The sequence below is a fragment of the Chrysemys picta genome, chromosome 9, assembly GCF_011386835.1.
Source record: "Chrysemys picta bellii isolate R12L10 chromosome 9, ASM1138683v2, whole genome shotgun sequence".
NCBI classification, from domain to species: Eukaryota; Metazoa; Chordata; order Testudines; family Emydidae; genus Chrysemys; species Chrysemys picta.
In genome coordinates this window covers 28,170,119-28,192,323 of record NC_088799.1, presented here as the reverse complement: position 1 = coordinate 28,192,323, position 22,205 = coordinate 28,170,119, and the positions used below count along the sequence as shown (strand labels likewise).

General features: G+C 40.9%; 1 protein-coding gene and 1 long non-coding RNA gene across 2 annotated transcripts in view; one reads left to right on the top strand and one right to left on the bottom strand.

Moving 5' to 3' along the window:
• The window catches only part of WWTR1 (WW domain containing transcription regulator 1), a 123,277-nt gene extending 107,009 nt beyond the window's left edge, over nucleotides 1-16,268 (bottom strand). Inside the window, exon 1 of the mRNA XM_005308209.5 lies at nucleotides 14,436-16,268. Within this exon, the coding sequence (XP_005308266.2) occupies nucleotides 14,436-14,851 (416 nt within the window). The 5' untranslated portion in view covers nucleotides 14,852-16,268. The remainder of the gene's footprint in view (nucleotides 1-14,435) is intronic.
• Nucleotides 16,252-21,360, top strand: LOC112060379 (uncharacterized). The gene is made up of 2 exons (XR_002889680.3): nucleotides 16,252-16,536; nucleotides 20,482-21,360. It is a non-coding gene; the product is annotated as an uncharacterized LOC112060379 (long non-coding RNA).
• The last annotated feature ends 845 nt before the right edge of the window (nucleotides 21,361-22,205 follow it).

Genomic DNA, 22,205 nt, shown 5'->3' with positions numbered 1-22,205 from the left:
TGGTGAGAGTGAATGGAACAGGAAAGCTAACCTTGGGAAAAAAGGATGGAGTGGAACAGTAGGATTAATAATAGCGTGGAGCGTAACTGGGCCACTCACTATGACTCGGTGGCTTTTATCCTCTACTGGGTGAATTATTGGACAGTCAGAGAAGCTCAATCCATAGAGGAATTGGGAAAAATCAATATTTAGAAGAGCTCCATACAGAAATGAAAACCCTGCCCCAGAAAACTAAGGAGGCATCAGCATAGGTGCTGGGATTAGGGGTGCTGTTGTACCCCCAGCTTGAAGCAGTTTCCATCATATACAGAGGTTTACAGCTTGGTTCGATGGCTCTCAGCACCCCCACTATCAAAATTGTTCCAGAACCCCTGAACATAAGGAGATGTTACTCTAAAAGTTTAGTCTAACGGCAATAAGCTCTGTTCAGCTTCCCAAACAATTGTGCCTGTGCCTGTATATTCTTCCCTTATGTTCAGAAAGCAACATATTTAAACAGAAAACAAACTAACAAAAAATAAAAAAACAGGCTCTCCTCAACTGCTGGAGCCACATCTGCATTTTAAAAATTATCACAGGAAAGAAATACTAAAGTATAGTATAATTCCCCTGAGATTTACATTATTTAAGAGTTCATACACCGGGCACAGGCGTCAGCATAACACTGGGTCTGGACTTTGATTTAACCAAATGTAAAAAAAAAAAAAAAAAAAATTTAACTCTCCCTCTCTATATAAAATGAGGAAAAAAATTAATCAATGCCACAAGTCTGTACATTTAAATTCAGCCCATATGACATTTCCTTGTAGTTTAATTGCTTCCATACAATTTATATCTGCTAGTCACGCTAGGCCCCAGAGTACTATATATGCTTTGTTACAAAGAAGCTCTTGTCCTATAATAACCTCCATAATCAAAGTAAAGGAATTATGGGTAAGGCTGAGCAGACTGAGTGAAATAAACAGGTTTTCAACTTCATCCAAAGCATACTTAAAACAGGAAACGAGTCAAGCCTAACCACTGGCTCTTCCATCAGGATTTGAGAGAGAAAACAGCAGAGAGCTGCAAATGACAGACTGTGTAGTCTCTACATTGTCAGACAGTTGAAATCAGACACATTTATCATTCGGGTTCAGCAGATTACCCTGCATACTGTAGCCTATTTATGCATTATAGAGTTGAGGTGTTCAGGGAGATTTTCTTTTCAATTAGCTCATATCACTTTAGTGAGTTTTAAAAGTTGGTAACACCACCAACTCATTAAAAAGATTAAAAAAACAAAACAAAACAAGAAAATTCCATACTGATAGTTCTCCCTTCTTACTCTAATCAGCCCAAACAAGTTATAAATCCTTTACTTCTTTAGTTAGGTCAAGTACACATTTTCTGGAATGATCCCAAACAAAAAGTTTAGTGTTCTAGGCTAACAGTATGAAAATATATGTAAAAGGTAGTTAAACAGCCACTTTATTTTTGTTACCCTTCAGCATACAATATCTATTTGCAGGTTTTTCCTCCCCTTAAAAAAGTACTAGTAACTAGCTGATATTTGTTTTGAACACTACTGTATGTGGAGCAATCAAATTTCCTGCTGACACCAACAGATAGATACATAGGTGATTGGTGTCATCCATTCAATACGCCCAAGGACTTTGGGCCTATTCCACAGACAAAGTTGCACTAAATGTGCAATTTTATACCAAGTTAGCTAAAGTCGTGTAACTCTGCATGCGGACACTTAAAATCATATAAATGTAGGACTGGAAGGGAGCTTCTATTCATTAAATAAGTTTTGCTTGTGTCATTACATTTACAGGTGCAAGCTAAACAGATATAACCAGTGTTAAACTGATAGAAAATAAACTGATATAAGAGTATCCACACAGTGATTTGCACTGGTTTTAAAATAAATAATTTTTAAACCAATTTAAGTTAAACTGGAGCAACTTCTGAATGTAGACAAGCCCTTAGTGATAGGTTTCTCACATATTTCACCCAAGAAACCTTTCTTGGCAATATTTCTGAGGCCTACCGCAGGGCTCATGTTTAGCCATCTTCAGCTGGAACTTCCAGCAGAGTCATAAATAAGCATTTTAGTGCCCGGGGCAAGCAGTCATATTTGCGCCCCTAGAGGCAACATGTGGGGGGATCACATGCCCCCCCGATTTATGCCTCCCATTTAGCACAGCGGGTTTCAAACTGTGGCGTGCACCTCCCTAGAGGAATGTGCCCCACAGTTTGAAAACCGTCGCCTCCTGCCAGGAGCCAGCAGATCGGAAGCTGATGGAATGGCCTTAGTCCACTCGGGCCCCCAGCTCTCCATGCTCTGGGAGCCAGAGTACTGGCTGGCTGCCCACTCAGCAGACCTCCCTGCCCTGCTCCCCGAGCCAGGCCGCCTCTGCGCAGCCTGGTGCTCCCAGACAGAGCTGGTGGCACAACTTCAATTGGCGCCCCAACATGCTCTTGCCTCAGTCCTGAAGGAGCTCTGTGCTGGCCGGCAACATCCCCTGAAGCCGACCCCTGCCCACGAAGCCTGGCTGCCATGAGATGCTCCCCAACGTGCTCCCTGGAGTACTCATTCCTCTTGGGCATCTGGCTCTCAGCAGCCCAGTCAGACCCCGCTTGCCACCCAGGGACTTGCCATTGCAACAGGGTTACTCTCCCCACACTCCCTGTGCGCAGAGCAGATTCGCCCCTTGTTCCCCTTGGCTGCCCTACCCCATGGCTTCTGGTCACACAGACTGAACTCTGAACTTGGCCACACGAGCCCGATGCCCAGCCCAGGGGACAGGCAGCTGCTGGCAGAGTGGACTTGCTCGCACCAGCCCCAGAAACCAAGGCCGTGAGAACAGAGCAACTCCTAAAGTTACCATATTTCAAGTTCCCAAATAGAGGACACTGACAGGGAAGAGGAATTGGAGATGGCATTAGGGGGGTGCTGGAAGGGTTATTTGGAGGGCACTGAAGGAGGTACCTGTGGCAGGGGTACTCACTGGAAGTGGACTGCAAGCGCTGGGCTGGCTTAACCGGGGGGCCCCAGCTGCTGCATGCAGGGCTCCTGCTTCCCCCTCCCCATTCCCCCTGCCCATTTCCTCCTCTCCCTCCCTCCACATACTCCACCCCATTCCGCTATTCCCTTCTCTTCCCCTGCCCTATCCCATCCCCCTTCCTTCCCCACTGCCTCTTCTCCCCACCTCACCCCCCTTCCCCTCTTACAAAAAGAGAAATGAATTATCTAGTCAGATCACATATTTACAATTTCCTCCAGTGAAACAATCTGATTTTAAAACCATCTACTCTAAGTATTCATATACGCCTTTGGAAAAGAAACCTTATATTTCAATGGAATTAGATATTATTTGTTATGCATATTCCTTCTTTTTATTTCACTCTAAACTATAATTGTGTGTTTAATCTTACATTTGGCAGCCCTTGCTCTTAGTATACAAAACAGACATTGTTAAATAGTCCATTTATAACCAGTGTCAGTAAATATGATCTGTCACTTCAGCTGCAGCAGCTCTGTGGAGTCAGCTTACAAACACACTAACTTAGAACTCCAAACTCTGCTCTATTCAGCACCTCTCAAATCAAGACCCAAAATAGATACTTATCAGTCAACAAGATGTCAAACAGCTCTCAAAAGGACTTTCCAGGTCCTGGTCTACATTTACAATTTAGGTTGATATAGCTATCTACACCCCTAAGCGCTGTAGCTGCACCGAACTAACCCCCAGTGTAGATGCAGCTAGGCTGACAGAAGAATGCTTCAGTCGAACTAGCTATTGTCCCGTGGGAAGGTGGCGTTCCTACAGTGACAGAAAAACCCCTTCCCTCATTGTAGGTCATGTCTAAAATACAGGGTATACTGGAATAGCTACAGCTCTGTAGTTATGCCACTAGTCCCATAGTGTAGACATGACCTATGAACGCTAGACACTGTGTCTTAACTGCCTCTGAGTTTCTGCTATAAGAGTATTGCCATTATAATTCAATTTACATTATTGATTTATTCTTATACCTTTGCATACAAATTTCATAACTAATGGTAACAAATTTCATAATATGCTTGTATATTCCAATGATTTGTAATTCAAAATGTTTAACCCAAATAATAGTTTGCTAACTAACAACTGGTGAATTATGAGGTTAAATTAAACACATTGCTGCAAATTCTGGGATTGTTAAACTCTTGGTAATAATTACAAAAGTTGTGCTACTAAACCATAATGTTTTCATCTGCCATTTTTCATTTAGTTTGAAAGTCTGAAAAGTTTTTAAGTTAACCTGAAAATGTTTTTGTCTCCCATTCGAACAACTGAAAGTATTACATTTCCCTTAATGATTTTTAATCCACTTCTACACCTACAGTTAAACATAAGCTTGGTTAATAATCACCACAGCTCAATAATTATTAAAATGTAGCTACAGACAAACACAAAGAACAATTACTTTCACATGTGTGATACTGGTGGAACATGTTCCTTTGAATATAGCTTTTTCAAGGTTTCAACACAGGCCCTGATCCTGCAAGATACCGAGTGGAGAAACCCCCAACTCCACTGAATTCAATGGGAATTGAGAGTTGAGAGCACTCAGCACTTCACAGGATCTGGCGCCTATAGTGAATTTAGGTCTGGTCTATATTTGAAGTCGCACCACTTTAACTAAAGGTATTATTGTAAGCCTATTTAAAATTAAATTAGTGCACCTTTGAATATAAATGTCCTTTTTTCATACATTGAGTGTAAAGTTCAATTTGAGTGCCACAAAATTAATATAATGAAATGGTGCATGTGCTAAATTAAAAATGACTAAACTTTAGAGATTTTACATACACAATAGTTCAACAGGACAACTCACCTAAAGCGAAGATATAATTGAAGACAAATTGTTACCTGTCCTGTTAAGCAACTCTATAACTTACAATAGTGAAGCCTATCCAAGCTTATACCCACTTGACTGGATTATAACAAATAAAAATGAGCTAGCTGATACCTGATGTCCCTGTATCTTACATACTACTTTCTACTATTTTCTCTTTTATATTCTCTGTAGTTTGACTAACTGCACACCTTTGCAGCAATACAAATAAAAAGTGCCTAAAAATTAACTATATTTGTAAAACATGTTTTATTTCTAATTAATCTATACACATGGGAGATCCTAATGCAGTTTTTCAGTTCTTCAATTCAATGTTTCGGAGGTAACATTTGGCATGAAAGTTAATATCTTAAAACTTGGAAATCAACCAAAGCAACACAATTAGCAAACTCACAATTCCCTGCCAATCTCCCTAATGCAATGCACGTTGTCATTAATCGTATGGAAGTTTGCATGTACCATATATGTATATTGTAGACACTGGGTAATACATTTTAAAACTATACAAACATAAAAGAGACATATCAAACGTAAGATGACTGCACTCAACAACTTGTCTTCAGGAAACTAGTGTAAGCTTTTGAATAATCATTCATGAAGTTTCCTTCCTGTTCTATTCTATTATTCTTGACCATCCCTAATAACTCACATGTTTATACAAGTCCTGCATGCAACCCTGGCAATGTACTCTTTGTAATTTGTCAGATATATGTAGACTACCTTTAAGCACCATTATTAGCTGGGAAAAGTACCTAAAACTACCAGAAAGTCAGTTTTACCTTCATGTAACAAGACAAGAAGTTTAAGGACTTTGTACTAAGAGTGTTTAGACTGACATATTATACCTACAATTTTTACTACTAAATGTATCTGCCCAAAGACCATAATTAGGCTTGGCAGAATTCAACTTTTTTTTTAAATCATTTTGATGGATAATATTGATTTTATTTTTAAGCGGTTTTTCAATTTTTATCAATTTTCACATTTGTGCAAAATTATGGGGTTTAATTTTTCTTCAATTTTTATCTATTTAAATTTTCACAGTTGCATGAAATCATGGGGAAGGTCAGATGTTGCTATATATAATTATATAATGACAGATGTTGAGACTCAAAAAGTTAAAGTTTTATAACCATTAAAACAAAAAAATTTCTGTGTTACATGTCAAAATATACAGAGCCTTATATCAAACTCTAATAAGTTCTCAAGCTCCATATTTCTTACTTTGCCTATCTGTACATTTCAATTATCAATGGAAATATTTTTTGTTGGTTTGTGTATACAATGAAATTGACATTTACCTCTATTTACTGATAAATAGGGTGACCAGATGTCCCATTTTTTGGGACTTTTTCTTATATAGGCGCCTATTACACCCCCACCCCCACCCCCGTCCTGTTTTTTCACAGTTGCTATCTGGTCACCCTACTGATAAAAATCAATTTATTTCAAGTCTAACTATAATCAAATTAGGCACTCAAACTCAAGATGTAAAAAGTGAGTATGTATGTGAAAATACAGTTGCAAATTTTTCTGAGCAGTGAAATTCTCATTTGTTACTATTAAAACACAAAAAGCCAAATTTTGCTTTCAGTTCCTTGCGTACAACCACAATGAACACAGTAGGGTTCCAAATGTGTAACTGTCAGCAGAATATGGCCCACCATCTACAGCTTTTATTAGTATTTTCGATCATAACTTTCAGCACCAATGTTACTGACCTGCAAAAGAAATGTACTAAGGTTTCTCATGATTGATTCCCAATTATTATCTCTACTGAACTTAAATTACATTTTTCATAATGACTTTTTCAAACCAAGTTTAAATGTGTGTGTGCATGTATGTGTGTGTGCCTGTGTGTGTGTGTATATATATATATATATATATACACAGAGAGAAAACTCTTCATTGTTGAAAGTGTAAAAGATATTTTGTTTGCACTGTAATAAAACAAACAATCTTCTTCAAATAATACAGAGCCAAATCCTGAAGTCCTCATTTAGTCCTTAATTAGACAAACCATAAAGAACTTTGCGATTTGCACCTTATCAAACTTTGGTTAAGAGAATCAATTTTCAAATTCCACTTGGATTTTCTTTTGTATATGGTACTACAAATTACCAAATCAATGGAATATATAGACTATGCAGTTCCTGAACCTGTAAGTGTTCTCCATGTGGAACCGAATGAACTGACTGTGGGGTTATGTACGATCCCCTGCTTCTTTAAACTGTATTAATGGATTTATTTGCCTCTCCTATTGGATTGCAGTGCATCTCCCTCCGGCACAGGCCAGTCACTCAAATTTTGCACAGGAATGAGGGTTTGACCCCCCAAAAAGTAATTTAAAAATCACAGAATTTAGAAATGGAAAATACTTAGTAGATCAAGTCCATCCCCATGAAACTGGAGAGATAAAGTCAAATTCTGTTCTCAGCTGCACAGAACCTATGGAAGTTACTCTGGATTTACACCAGTGTAACTAAGAAAATAATTGGTCCATAGACTCATGATAAGTAATGCATTAGACATTAAAGTGATACTGGTAAACCTGATCTTAAATTAAAGGTACTTTAGCATATATTTAGGAAAACTACTGTAATGATATATATTTCACCAGCTACCAAAATCATCAAATCTGTTTAGTTTTGATGCGTGCATTCTGACACTCAAATGCTCTGTTAATAAAAGTCAGACATAGTTGAATTGTCGAAGAATAAACTTTGGTTTTGTATTAAAACTTTCATACCTATAAAGGACTTTGTAAAGTAGTTAAATACACACATTGATTGTATACAGCAGCCATTGTGGACTCAGAAATAGATACCACATACCCTTGGACATTATAACCCCTTTTTTATTGAGCGGGAATATTGGCAAGGGGACCAGGATTATCCCCTATGCACGGTCATGGAATCACTACCTTCCACCTGGACAGTCATTAGAGATGGGGAAAAGGCACCTAGATTCTAAAGGATGAATGAAATACTCTAAAAGGCATTGCAAAGTGCCTTCAAGTGACATCATCATAGGACCTAATCACATCAGCCATACCATCAGGGGCTTGTTCACCTGCACATCTACCAATGGGATATATGCCATCATGTGCCAGCAATGGCCCTCTGCCATGTACATTGGCCAAACTGGACAGTCTCTACGTAAAAGAATTAATGGACACAAATCTGACATCAGGAATCATAATACCCAAAAACCAGTGGGAGAACACTTTAACTTGTCTGGTCATTCTATGACAGACCTGCGGGTGGCTATTTTACAACAGAAAAACTTCAAAAACAGACTCCAAGGAGAGACTGCTGAGCTGGAATTGATATGCAAACTAGACACAATCAACTCAGGATTGAATAAGGACTGGGAATGGCTGAGCCATTACAAACATTGAATCTATATCCCCTTGTAAGTATTCTCACACTTCTTATCAAACTGTCTGTACTGGGCTATCTTGATTATCACTTCAAAAGTTTTTTTTCTCTTACTTAATTGGCCTCTCAGAGTTGGTAAGACAACTCCCACCTGTTCATGCTCTCTGTATGTGTGTATATATATCTCCTCAATATATGTTCCATTCTATATGCATCCAAAGAAGTGGGCTGTGGCCCACGAAAGCTTATGTTCTAATAAATCTGTTAGTCTCTAAGGTGCCACAAGTACTCCTGTTCTTTTTGCGGATACAGACTAACACGGCTGCTACTTTGAAACATTGCAAAGTGAGTAGCTTTCTAAATCACAAAATTAAAAATAGTGAAGATGTATGACCTCTTGCCTAACACCATCACACTATACATTAATACCAAAGTAAGCCACAGCGTTGCTGCGCTTTTACATCAGTGGTTGGCAGTAGTTTAAATACATTTATGTAGTTCCCTGCTGGAGACAGGTCCGTAGTGGTTTGGACCAACTACTGCAGAATACTGTAGTACAAGGACACTATTTTTTTTCCTGTTGTGGAACCCAGTTTAATAGAGAGATTGTAAGACTTATAGATAACTCCTCTCCCGTTTGGAACTAATTAACATCTTACATTCATTAGGGCAAATATTTTTATTTTTGAGTACAGTACAGCACTGAGTACATTGTCTGCACAAACAATAATAAATAGTAATCCCTATGGCACTTTCAGAAATTACTTTGGAATTTGCTATAGGAAAGTAGTATTAGGAAAATATGTATGTATAATAATTATCTTTAATACTATACATCTTGTCGGTCCTTTCTGGAAAAAGCATATTCATACTGTCTCCTTTTGCTTCCTATCTCCTCTCCCTTTCCCTACTCCATGCACATGCTCAATAATATAAAACGGACCAGATGTGAAACCAAGCTTCCAGTCCCCCACTGGCACTAGAAGGAAAACTTGGGGCATGCCATATAAACAAAACACTACCAACAATTACACTGCTTTTTCCCTGAGCACGCTTTTATTAGTAAATTTTACTTTAAACTGCTAGCATTTACTATAACATTTTTTAAAAATACACAATGGTAAAGATAAAAGTTGCAACCAGTTCCACAAATTTGTTCAGTACAAAAACTGTACTCTATGCAGACCTGTTTATCCTCTGGAATGAAATCACAATCCAACCAGAAACACTAACACACAAAGAGAAAACACTTGAACCTTAGACTTCATTTGAAATATTAGGCTATGTCTCCTATAAAAATAACACCATAAGTGGTAATAAGTATTAGTTGAAGAATCCTTATTACTACAGACACATTTCTGCATGTTGAATAATATGAAATTGATACTGTCATATACCAAAAAAAGGACCATGCATAGGCATGCCTATCTTTCCAGAAATCCTCTTTATTAGAAGAAAAATCAAATTTAAGGTTTTTCCACACATGCACACACAGCAAAAATGTTTTAGATAACATTACTGCATGAGTGAATGTGTTTATTAGTCTGCTTTCCATCCCCCCACTTCAGTGGTTTGGTATTTAATTACAGGGTGGAGCGGTCCTGGGGCTACTTATGTTTCTTCCAGTCATAGCCAGAACTCCCCTACAGGAATTAACATGCAAGACTGTGATCTCTACAAGTTATAGCTAGTTCTTGGTCAGCAAAGCTAACCAAAACGTATTGTTCATTAACATTTACACCATTACTTTCATTTAATCATCTTGAAAAGATAGATAGATAGATAGATAGATAGACATGCTGAATTTACTTTAAAAATCTTAACAAATACAAAAATATAATGTGCTTTGATAAGAGTAGGACAACTTTATTTTTGCTGTTTGAACTTCCTTCTGCTCCTCTCCCTCACAACTGATTTATGCCAATGACTCTGCACAAATAAATGTTGAAGACAGGATGACAATGTAAACTTTTGAAAAGATAGCCTCTAAGAATACACAAAGTTAACCTTATATATGTGGTCTGACCAAAACTGTTTTTAAAATAAATTAATCTGACTGACCAATCTTATTACTTGTTTCTGACATTACAGATTATTTTTCACTTGGCTCTTAAGAAACATCATTTAACACTATTTTAAATCAAGAACAGGAGTACTTGTGACACCTTAGAGACTAACAAATTTATTAGTCTCTAAGGTGCCACAAGTACTCCTGTTCTTCTTTTTGCGGATACAGACTAACACGGCTGTTACTCTGAAACCTATTTTAAATCAGGATTTCTCCAACAAATATTTTCTCTCAAATATATTATACTCAGTGGTAATATCTGAGTTTAAAAATTGATTATTAGGTAGCTAGGTGTTATCCTCAAAAAAATAATACTGCTTTGCCGTATAACAAAACTTTCATTCCACACATTTTTAATTATAATAAAAAATCCCAGCAATTTAATGATTAACAAATTCTGTTGGACAAATAAAACCCTAACAAACAAACAAAAAGTCCACAACACACACACAAAAGATTCCAGGTTAGACAGCGATTCACACACACAATGTCAACCTTAATTAAAGGAAAGAATAGTAAGTTGTGAACCAAGACATGTCCATTTTTAAAAGTACAACAAATAAAGCACAAAGTAACATAATAAAACAAAATTCCGCAAAACCTGTCCTGATTTTTTTTATTATTGTTATGGGAGAAAATATAGAAGATACTTTTATTCAGGCTTACATGTGCAGGAGATCAGAGGGCCATATTCTTTTGGCCTATATAGCAGGAATGCATCTAACTTTGTGGAGTTTTCTTGGCTGAATATGAATAGTTCTGTGTGTCACAACTGTGTGGCATGGGCTTGGAGGTATAGCTGACAATTTTAAGATCAGATGAACGAAATGAGTAATGATAAGTAAGTACTGCTCCAGGATAACTAGGCCACATAAATGACACATGCCTTTTTACACTTGATCATATCTTTTGATACTTATTTACCAAATGGAATGTAGAATACTAAAGAAAAGAAGTGCAACTTAAGAAATGGACAATCATCTGCAGCAAATGGACTTGTGTGCTCCCATGTGCATTTCCCTTTCCCGGGCAAAAATAGAAGAATGATGGGAAATTGTAAATACTGGTTTTGCAGCTGGGCCAGCATTATGCGCACAGCATGGGTGAAGGTGAGAGCACAGGAGATCACTTTGATCTTAACCAAAAGCCAGATTGCTGACAAAAGTATAGTAACTCATCATGTTTAATGCCACCATCAGCCAAACCCTGAAAATACCTGTTGGCTGAGTCCTAACAGGTATTAACAGAAAAACCTGTATTTAAGGGTGACTGTTTACAGTGCTGTTATCAGTCTCTTTTTAGTCTTTTCTTTCTTTCTATAGCTTTGTCATTGCTCTCTTGGGGACTAATCCTGAAAGATACCCAGTGACAAAGTCTCCCATTGCCTTAGGTGGTAACTCAGAGCACTCAATAACTCACAGGCTCAGACCTTAGAAGCATGCTTATTTGAGCCATCAGAATGTTATCACCAATGTAGACTAACATAAAATGGCAGAATAGGGAAGGTGTATTTTCATGTTTCACAGTAACCTGGAGTACAACCAAAGGCGGGACCTCAAGTTCCACAGGGGAAGTGCATAAATGGTTTGGGTTTTGGGTTTCGGAATCATCCTCAGGTTGCAAAGTGGTCAAGTGATGAAATCATAATAAAACCATGTCACTGATTTTCTTCAGAATACAATCTTCACTAGCTTTACTTCTAGCCCTCTCATACATTGTTGATGCAGATGGCATATATTATGTCATGGCTAGGTTCAAGCTCAAGGAGCTTCCTATTTCCCTTGATGGGAAGTTGTGCTAAATGAATATAGATCTCCTGCAGCCTGAACAGTTGAACTCCCACACTATTCTTATATATTTGTTACACTAACAAGGTTTTCTGTTACTGACTGTTTACAAACTGAATATTCTACCACTTTGTTTACAATGAACTCTGGAGTACAGGAATAAATCTATTAAAAGAAATTTACCAAAATAAATACAGTGATTATCAGGCCTGCTTCACTGCTATGCACCAGTTTGATGTCGATGTCAGAAATAAAATATAATACTCTTTTGGCCAAAATTATTAACCAAAACGATACTGGATGATGTTGCCATACATACGTCTTAAAAAAAATAGATGTCACTAGTATAAAGAAGCATCCAATGTCACTAAAGATATGGAAGCTAAAAATATAATTTACACCGGTTGCACTGCAGAATTACATTCCATTTTCAAAAGCCACCCAAGATATGAAGGATGGCCTTGTAACTAACGCCAGGAGGCCTAGGTTATGTTCCTATATCTACCACAGATATTCACCTTAGGCAAGTCACAAAACTGCACTATGCCTGTTTCTCATTTCTGTAAATTGGGGATAACAATTCCCTACTTGACAGGATTGTTGTAGGGCTTAATTAGAGGATGTAAAGTGCTTTTGAATTCTCAGACAGAAAGCAGTACAGAAAAGCATAGTAGCACAGCCTAGTAGATAGAGCACTGGACTAGGCCTCAGGAGACATGGGTACTAATCCTGATTCCCCTACTGGCCTGCTGACCTTAGGCAAGTGACTTCACCTCTCTGTGTCTCAGTTTCCCCATCTGTGAAATGGGGATAATGAGGCTTACCTCCTTTGTAAAGCACTTAGCAATATACTGATGGAAAATGTTATCAAAAAGCAAGGTATCTTTATTATTTTTGTACAGTGTCACAGAACTGTCTAATTAAGGATCATGTTGTTGAGACTCCATGGCAATAAAGGATTGAACTAAGGACACTAAAGCAGCTTAATCTGAAGACCCTCATTTTTGTGAATTTCTATCTCAGTTATTTAACCTAGTTTACTTGAATGAATGTGCATTAATACTAATTACTGTGGAAACAATGGGAAAAGATAACCTTATATTTCACTGAAATAAGTGTTAATATACTGCAATATTTAACCTGTGATACCATTTAGGTCACATTTTAATGCCTGCAACACAGCATATACTCACCTGAGACCATGAAAACAATCATACCTATATTTTTCTCTTGCTATTTATTAAGTATTCTCATCCTGTTTATCTCCAAGAGTCCTTTCATAAATTGATCATGAAAAAATCATGTGACAAACCATGACAATTGTATTATGGTGGAGTGAACTGACTATAGTAATCTAAGTAAATTTCTCTTTTTCAGTACTAACAGTCAAGATAATTTGCAAATCAAGGAGATAAAACAAACAAAAAACTACAGGATACAGAAACTTCACAAATGGCGTATTATCTCCTATCCGTATGGGCTCAGCCTTCAGTCAGACTCCATCATTCCTTATAGACTCACTTGTAAATGGGTGTGCCCAGGTCCTCCTGAATGAAATTCCTTAAAATGGAGTGATCCGTAGAATGTCTCTCTGTGATTTCTATGGTCTCTATGTGTATGTGACTTGTGAGAATTTCATGAACTTCTCCATGGCACCCACACCAATTTCTGAGTTTCAACAACATACATAAGACCATTGGCAACCATCCCATACCATAGCCTTTGCTATCTCCACTTCAGCATCAACATGTGAGAAATATGGCAACCAGCCAATTAACCCTCCCCCCTTCATCATCAAAACCTGGCAACCACCTTATAGTCCCCATAACTACCCCCCAACCAGCTTCTATGTCATCCTAGAGGAACATGGCAATGACTAACTTCATTTTCAACAGTCAGTAACCCTAGGGCCCCTTTATCCCCACACGGTGCCCCAGTGCAAGAATCTTCTTTGCCCCCATCATCAATGTTTTATATAAGGAACTTGGTAAAAGCCCTCATTTGCCCCCCACACCTGGCCGAAGTCCCTTTTACATCCATCTATCCGTCCCTCCCCAGCCAGCTCATGGTCCCTTTCACACATCCCCTTACACGGCCAGCTTAAGGTCCCTTTTACACCCCTCCACTCACACAGCCAGGCCAAGCCCCTTTAACCACCACCACCACCACCCCCCACACACAGCCGGTGCAAGGCCCCTTTAAACCCACCACCCCAAACACACAGCGGGCCCAAGGTCTCTTTCAGCCCTGCCCTTACACCTGCCCCCAGCCCCCCTCGCCCCGCCTGGATCTCCAGGCACCCTGGGCCCCACTTACTTGAGGAAGTATCTCTGGCCCGTGTGAGTGAGGGCCATCTCCCAGCCGGGCGGCAGCGGCAGCTCGTCGGTCACGTCGTAGGACTGCTGGCGAAGGTGAGCGTGCTGCTGAGCCGGGCTGGGGGTGGCCCCGGCCCCGGCGCCTAGCAGGGAGGCGGGCGAGGAGTGTGAGCGGACATGCTGGGCACCAGCGGCGCTCAGCCGGGGCGGGTGGCTGCCCGAGTCAGTGCTGGACTGGCGGGAGTGCGAGCCCGAATCGGGCTCCTTGAAGAAAGACTCGGGCAGGATCTTCTTCCTCCAGGAGCTGGGCTTGGGGTTCATTACCGTGTTGAAGAGCGCCTCGAGCTCCGTGTCCAGGTCCTGGGTGACATGGATCACTTGCTGCCCCGGAGGCGGAGGGACGGGAGCAGGGTTCATCTTCTGCACCGCAACACCAGCTCAATGCAACAAACTTCCCAACGGGAGGCAAAGAATCAGCAGCGGATCAGGGATCCAGGGCAGATCTCCCCTGAAAACGTGTCTGTATCCCGTCAAGGGGTGGGCAGTCAGCAGCGAATGGGGGGAAGGTGTCCCAGGCAGCACCCCCACAAACTAGGGGATGGGCAATCAGCGAATGAGGGGTGCAGGTAGTGCCTGTATCCTACAAGGGCCTGGGCGATCAGCAGCAGATAAAGGCACTTCAAAGCAGCCCCCCACAAAACGTCACTGCACCCCTCCCTCGAGTGCCCGGCGACCGGACACTCAGCAACAGACCAAGCAAAGGGTCCGAGCCAGTCCCCTCAAACACGAATCTGTATCTCGCACGATCGAGTGCATCCGAGTCAGTCCCCACGCAAAGTTATGCAACTTTCTCTGAAACTTTGGCTACTTGCTGCAATTCCCTGGGGGGGGGGGGGGGGGCTCCTTTAGAGGGCGAAGGAAGAGTTCTCGCGGCTGTCACCAGGCGAGAGCTGGCTGCTGTCCGGATTCCAACGGGGAGCAAGGCACGCGGGGGAGGGGGAGTCTGGGACGTTCCGAATCCGAACGTGGGGACCCAGGGAACGTTCTATCTGCCACCCGTGTCCGGATCCGGGACGGAGTCGCTCGCTCGCTCTCCGCCTCCTCCTCCCCCAGCTGCACAGAGGCGGGCAGGATCAGGACTTTGCTTCTTCTGCGCTGGCACCGCGTTGCAAAGGCGAATTTGAAGGTGGGGGGTGATTCTGTCCTCACATCCTCACAATCCAGGCTGCCTAAGCCTGACGCACAAGGCGCTTTGCGCTGCGGGGGCTGCGCCGCTGCTGCTCCCAATCCCGGTCTGTCCCAAACAAACTTTGCGAAAAATTCTCAACCCTGAGAATAAGGCGGGGCAAAAAGTTGGGGAGCGGCATTATTCATGAGCAGTGTGCCTAGGGCAGCCCGAGTCCCGCCCCCTTCTCCTCCCTTCCGAGCTCCAGCCTCCCCAAAGCCGTCGTGGAGTCTCAGCTATGCGAGAAAAGGCTCTCGGGGGTGAGATCTGCGGGGCTTTCGTCACTCAGAGTCCCCGGCGGCGGGGCTGGTTCAGGTTGCAACACTTGAAGGCACAAGTGGCCTTATTAGGCGGAGCAAAGGTGCCGCCTGGTCGGCTGTAAAGAGAGATCGGCCCGCCGATCCCCTAAGGGAGCCGCAGAAGGGCACAGACTCCCCCGGTCTGCTGTACCAGCCCCGATTGCAGCGTCGGGCCAACGTCCCAGTAACAACGCCAAGCGGTGCCGTTTTCCCATCGTTACCATATTTGGTATCCTGAAGAGGAAACTCGATCTCCCACCCCCGCTTCCCAGCTCCGTGAGACACACCCGGGCGGGTAAAGCGAGCTTTGACCTGTGGGAGGACCCCTGCCCTGCCCTGGGGGCGGGGGGAAGAACCCTCGTCTCCTGTGTCCCTGTGGGGAGAAGAGCCCGGCCCTGCGGGATCCCCCGGGAAGGGCTGTTCCCCATGGGATCCCCACAACTTGCGGGAGGATGGAGAGTGCCAAGCCCTGCTAGGGGAAGAAGAGCCCTGGCTTCCTAAGGGTCCCCCAACTCTTTAGAGGAAATCTCTTAATTCCCCCTAAAGGAGTGACGTGGCACCAGCTCTCCATCTTCCTGGTAAGGCTTCTCACAAGAGACCCCAACTCTCCCCTCTTCTCTTTAACTGTTGTAGTCTCCTGGGGCAGATATTAGGAAGAGAGCCTCCCCGGCCCCTTGGAGATGGAGTCCATCTGCACTACAACCACAAGTGTATTTGGGGACCCTGCAGAGTTAATTAATCCAACAGAGTTAATTCCTTATTGTAATGAGGGGACTATTGAAGTCTCCAGCTCCAGCTGGAACATGATCTGAGGTCACAGTTAAGGTCTCATCCATTCTTCAAGATGGGGGTTAAACCATTCTTTAACAGAGGTGAAGAAAACTGTGTTAACTGGTTGCCTTGACAGTTGTAATTTAGTTGACCTATTTTTTAAAAATTGCCCAATCTGAACCCATGCTTTATTTATGTGGGGAGGAAGGGGGGAAACTAGGATGTAATCTGAGCCCCCAATATGGATGTCATATTATGAACAGGGGGCCTGAACCATTCTACCTAGCATGGTTTGGTATAAAGGTGGCAAGTTAAAGTTTGTGTCTTTGCATTTATTTCATGCAACCGATATTTTATATTAAAATGGATTCTGAAACTTCCTTTGACATTCTATATTTCATTCAAGGTTGCAATTCAAAGAAGTTCCTATAATGCTAGGAAACAGTTTTTTAAAAACTGATTTCTAAATTGTTTCCTCTAACAGCATTTTGGTTCTAATGGAGACAGATTACTACTTTAAAAAAATTCTCAAGACTGTTCAAAAACTGTAATTCAGCTCTCAGAGCAAAAATTTCTTAGATGAAGCCATTTTTAATGGCAGTTTAATAGTGAATTTAGAGCTGAGATGCTCTGATGACAGGTGCCAATATAGGAACTAAACCGATAGAAATGGATGGCAGTGAGAAGCTGAGATCCATAATGACACAAATTATCTGTTTCTAGCTATTTCTTCTGCACTTTGTCCTGTAGCTACACAGAATCTATTTTAAACAGTTTATAAAGAGGTTGGCTTTATGACGACAAGTTAGATCTGAACTTTCTCTAAAATTTTATTATAGACCCACCTCAGTCTGATACATGCATAAGTAGTAACATTTCAGCTATAGTGCTGATATTCTTCTGCATCTGTCCTTATCTCTATTCATCAGTCATTTATATCCTACAGTAAGAACTAGTTGGGTTTGTCAGAATACATTTTGCTCCATTTAATTTACATCCAGTAGCCTAGTTGCCTTCAGAACTTTTTCCTCAGACTTACTGTAAACTAAACCTCTAGGCCTTGCAGAATCTCACTCATTTTCCCAGTGAAGATTCATGAGGTACTTTTGATGCTCTAGCTTGTCTTTGTAGCTTTTAAGCATACACTGATAGGGTGTGCATTACTGAGCTATTTGCACATTTCACAGGTACTCAGAGACATTAAACCTTTGGCTTTGTGCCTAACAATACACCCAAGGTGTGCCCCAAATGTTCTACTATTGCCCACCCTGATGTGGTTTATTTTGTATTATAACAGCCATGTAAAAACACTCTCTAGGAGACATAACTAAGCTAGCAAAGGACAACCTCCTCCCTTCCCTACCACCCCATGGATGCAACTACGTTGACAGAAAAGTGCCTCTTGTGGCATAGGTAATGTTGTTCAGGATGGTGGTGGTCTTATGCTGGCAGAAAAACTCCTTTGGTTGGCGTTTATGGTGTGGACAAGGCCTAAATTTGACTGACATAGCTATTATAGTACATTTCACTGGGGTATACAAGGTCCTCAAAGCATTTGCTGCTATAGTTATGTCAATTAGGGTATGATTTTCTTATTGCACCATTTCTATACCAGCAAAAGTCCTACTATAGAAACAGACATACCAGCTTAAAACTGCTTAGAATCATAGAAATGTAGAACTGGAAGGGACCTTGAAAGGTCATTGAGTCCAGTCCCCTGCCTTCACAGCAGGACCAAGTACCATCCCTGACAGATTATTTTGCCCCAGATCCCTAGATGGCCCCCTCAATGATTGAACTCACAACCCTGGTTTAGCAAGCCCATGCTCAAACCACTGAGTGATCCCTCCACCCCTTGTATTGGTATAGCTTATTTTGCATGAAAAGTGGCACAAGCTATATCAACAAAAGCACATTTTTGCTAGTTTGAGTTATGCTTACATTAGCTATACTCTTGTACCTATAATGGCAAACCTTTTCTAGTATAGACCTGGTCGTGATTCAAAAACCAATAGATGCAAGATGCAATTTGCAGATGTGCCTGAGGAAGGCTTCTCAAGTTTGGATTTCCTTCCTTTCCCACTTAAGGAGGTTATATGACTTTCCCAAGCTCAGCAGGTGAATGAAGAGTAGAGCCCAGCTATCCTGACACACAGGCCTGTTTTGTATATGTATTGTACGCCCACTAGGGTTGCTGGAAATATGATGTCAAACGATGGCAGTATCACATTTCCTAAAACATCTAGAATGCACATTTTTGGTTACAACTGAACAATCCAACCATATGTTGTCAACCAACAGAATACAGCAATATTTTCTTCATTTCCTGTCCTAAACTGTTGGGTAATGTTGTGCACCATTAAGCCGATGCTATGGTGCATCTCAGAAATTGCTGCAGCTATTGAGAGTGTAAAATTGGTAAGGTGCTTTGTAACTGTTGGGGTAAAAAGCTACAATATATATATTAAAGGATTGTTTCTAATACACTATCTAGCCAATCATACTTTGATTTATACCTGATTTGATGCTGTGATTTTCAATAAATTATACAAAGGACCATAAAGAAAATCTCAACTATTTTGCCTTTTTCCCCCCCTGTAAATGAGAACTAGTATATAAATCTAAGTATATAAAATGCTAATCACTCACCTAAAACAGCAATCAAAACAATTTATCCCGATTTTAAAAATACATGCATTGCTTTCTCCTGAATCATCCTTTGGATTAGGGCTTGATCCTGCTAACCCTTACTCAGGCAATTAAGGGTTTCCAGATTTGGGCCCTAGGATATGTGGTTTATGACTGATTTATAATCCATAGAATCTTTCTTCCCAAAGAACTTTACAAATTGTATACATCCAACACATCTAAAATGCAGTCATCATTGGGGGTGCATGGTGATAAACCCATCAGTATGCGGGACATCACAACAATTGTGCAAAGATGACATTTTTGCAAAGGACACTAAGTTAAATGTCTATGAAAAGAATACCATGGAATCTTTAATGTTCATACAGCACAGGCAGGACCTAAATTTTTAAGTTACCTTCAGAGAACCCTGTCTATACAACTCTGTATTAACATTTTATGGATGAAGGTCTGAGTCAGCCTTGCTGGGATTTGAATCTGTGATTCACAGTCTAGGTAAGTCAGACTGCAAGCTGAGACCCCTTACACCAGGAGTGGCCAACCTGAGCCTGAGAAGGAGCCAGGATTTACCAACGTACATTGCCAAAGAGCCATAGGGATACATCAGCAGCCCCCCCATCATCTCCCCCCTTCCTTGCCCACAGCGCCTCCCACTGTGGGCAGCCCCGCCAATCAGCACCTCCCCCCTCCCTCCCACCTGCTGCGATGAGCAGTTTCACAGCATGCAGCCAGGGCCCAGGGCCCAGGACACACACACCCCCTTCCGCCCATTCCTGCTGTGGAGCCACAGGTTGGCCACCCCTGCCCTACACCATCCCCTGAAGCAAGGAGAGAATTGGATCAGGTGATGCAGCTATATGGTTTCTGGAAAGGAATGGCAAACTTGCAACATTTCAGCTTTTTGCACACCTAAAACCCAGACATTTAAAAAAAAAACCCAACAAATACATTATGATGTCAGGATGAGTAAAATAAGGGTGGCTTAGAAAAGCCTTTAGCCTCTCACTTCAGGACATAAACAAACCACTAATTCCTGAAGTTAGGAAGAAACCCTTCCCTATGGGCAGTTTATTCCATAACTGTCCACTGTGGATTTTTTCCAGGTTTCTCTGGCACAGCTAGTACTGACCACCACCAGAGATGTTCATCAGATACAGGATGGAAATTCCTATGTTTCTACATCATGATGGGCCAATGAAGATGACAGAATACGCAGAAAAGGCAAAACTGTCAAAATGAGAGTGAAAACGCTAAGGAAAAGATTATATAAATGATAGCAATGCAAGCAACTCAACAAGTGAATCAAACAACTGAATCAAAATATATCTTATTTGTTAGAATAAAAAGTGTTTGGGCACTAGTTTAAGTGATACCTGTACTTTGAACTTGAATAATTAGAAGCTATCCTGATTGCCATTTTTATATAAACCATAGATGCAAAGTTTTCCATACTAAAGCTATCATTGTTTGCCATAGCTTCATGGAATAATGTTAGCCTTGTGCAGATGTTTCCTGACTTTTGCATCCATGATGTGTTAGCCATTTGATCTGTCATTAACAAGGTAGATACCTTTTTGCACATTAATTTATAAATATACAAACAAATTCCACAGATTCTATTTAATGAAAATTGTTATGCTATTGCCAGTGAAAGTGTATTAAGTTTTACAAACAGCAGGGTAGGCAAACTAGTGTGGGTGTGGGGGGGGATCTTACACCATTTGAAGTGTGGCAGAAATGTATTGCATATGTTCTGAAGCACGCTTGGTCATGATGGTTTGTATCTCAGCCTGAATGCTATTTTCACTTAGGTAAATTTGGGTGTATATATTTGTTGTTTCTCTTGAAACAGGAGGTTCTTGCACTTTGATAAATGGATTGAAAGGTTGATTGGATTGATATCATTTACTGTATAGTGTCTCTAATTCATACAATCTGTAGTCAAATTGAAATTCTTTATTACATAAATCACATAAACATCATTTGTTTTGCTCTTAGCAGTCTGCCCACTAATCCATCTCCAACAGGACTACTAGTAATATTTGAAGCTTCTGAGCAGGTTTCAAACTACCAACTTAAAACAAAACCTGCCACAAAAATGTCCCCTCCCCAACACCCACACTAATATGGATCAGGTAAAAGCAGAGATTTAAAATTATAGTGGGACAAGTTTCACTTGCTATATTCAATCCTCAACCAAAAAAAGCTTTTATGGTCCAGTACCTGGACATAACCTGAAATGGGTGTAGAGTCTCCACAGAGCTGGGGCTGTGCTCCACACCAGACCCAATAGGGTGAGATAGGAGATTTACTTCCTCTTACTTAGATAAACTAGAAAGGCATAATTTAACCTATAAATGTCATGCCAGATTATCTCTAATCTCAGTTTTTCATTGCTACACAACACCTGTTGCAATCCATGGAAGGTTACAAGATACAAGAGACGTGGGGCTTGTCTACACACAAATTGTTACTGAAACAAAATAAATTCTCACACCCTTAGTTATTTTGGTGCAAGTCTCTCTGTGAACAATTATTTCACACGAAGAGTGCCCTATTTTATTTTGTCTTTACCATTTTAAATCTGGCAGATCCAGGAATAAAGCCCAAGTCTCCTGGGTACAGTGGATATGATATGGGACCATACCAAATATAGCTGGGTTTGTGAAATGTGTAGTGAAATGAATAAGGAAGGACATAAAACTACCTCACAGGGCTGTTGTATACAGTGTTTTTGTAGCCACGTCAGTCCCAGGATATTACAGAGGCAAGATAGGTGAGGTAATATTTTTTATAGGACTAACTTCTGTTGTTGAAAGAGAGAGAA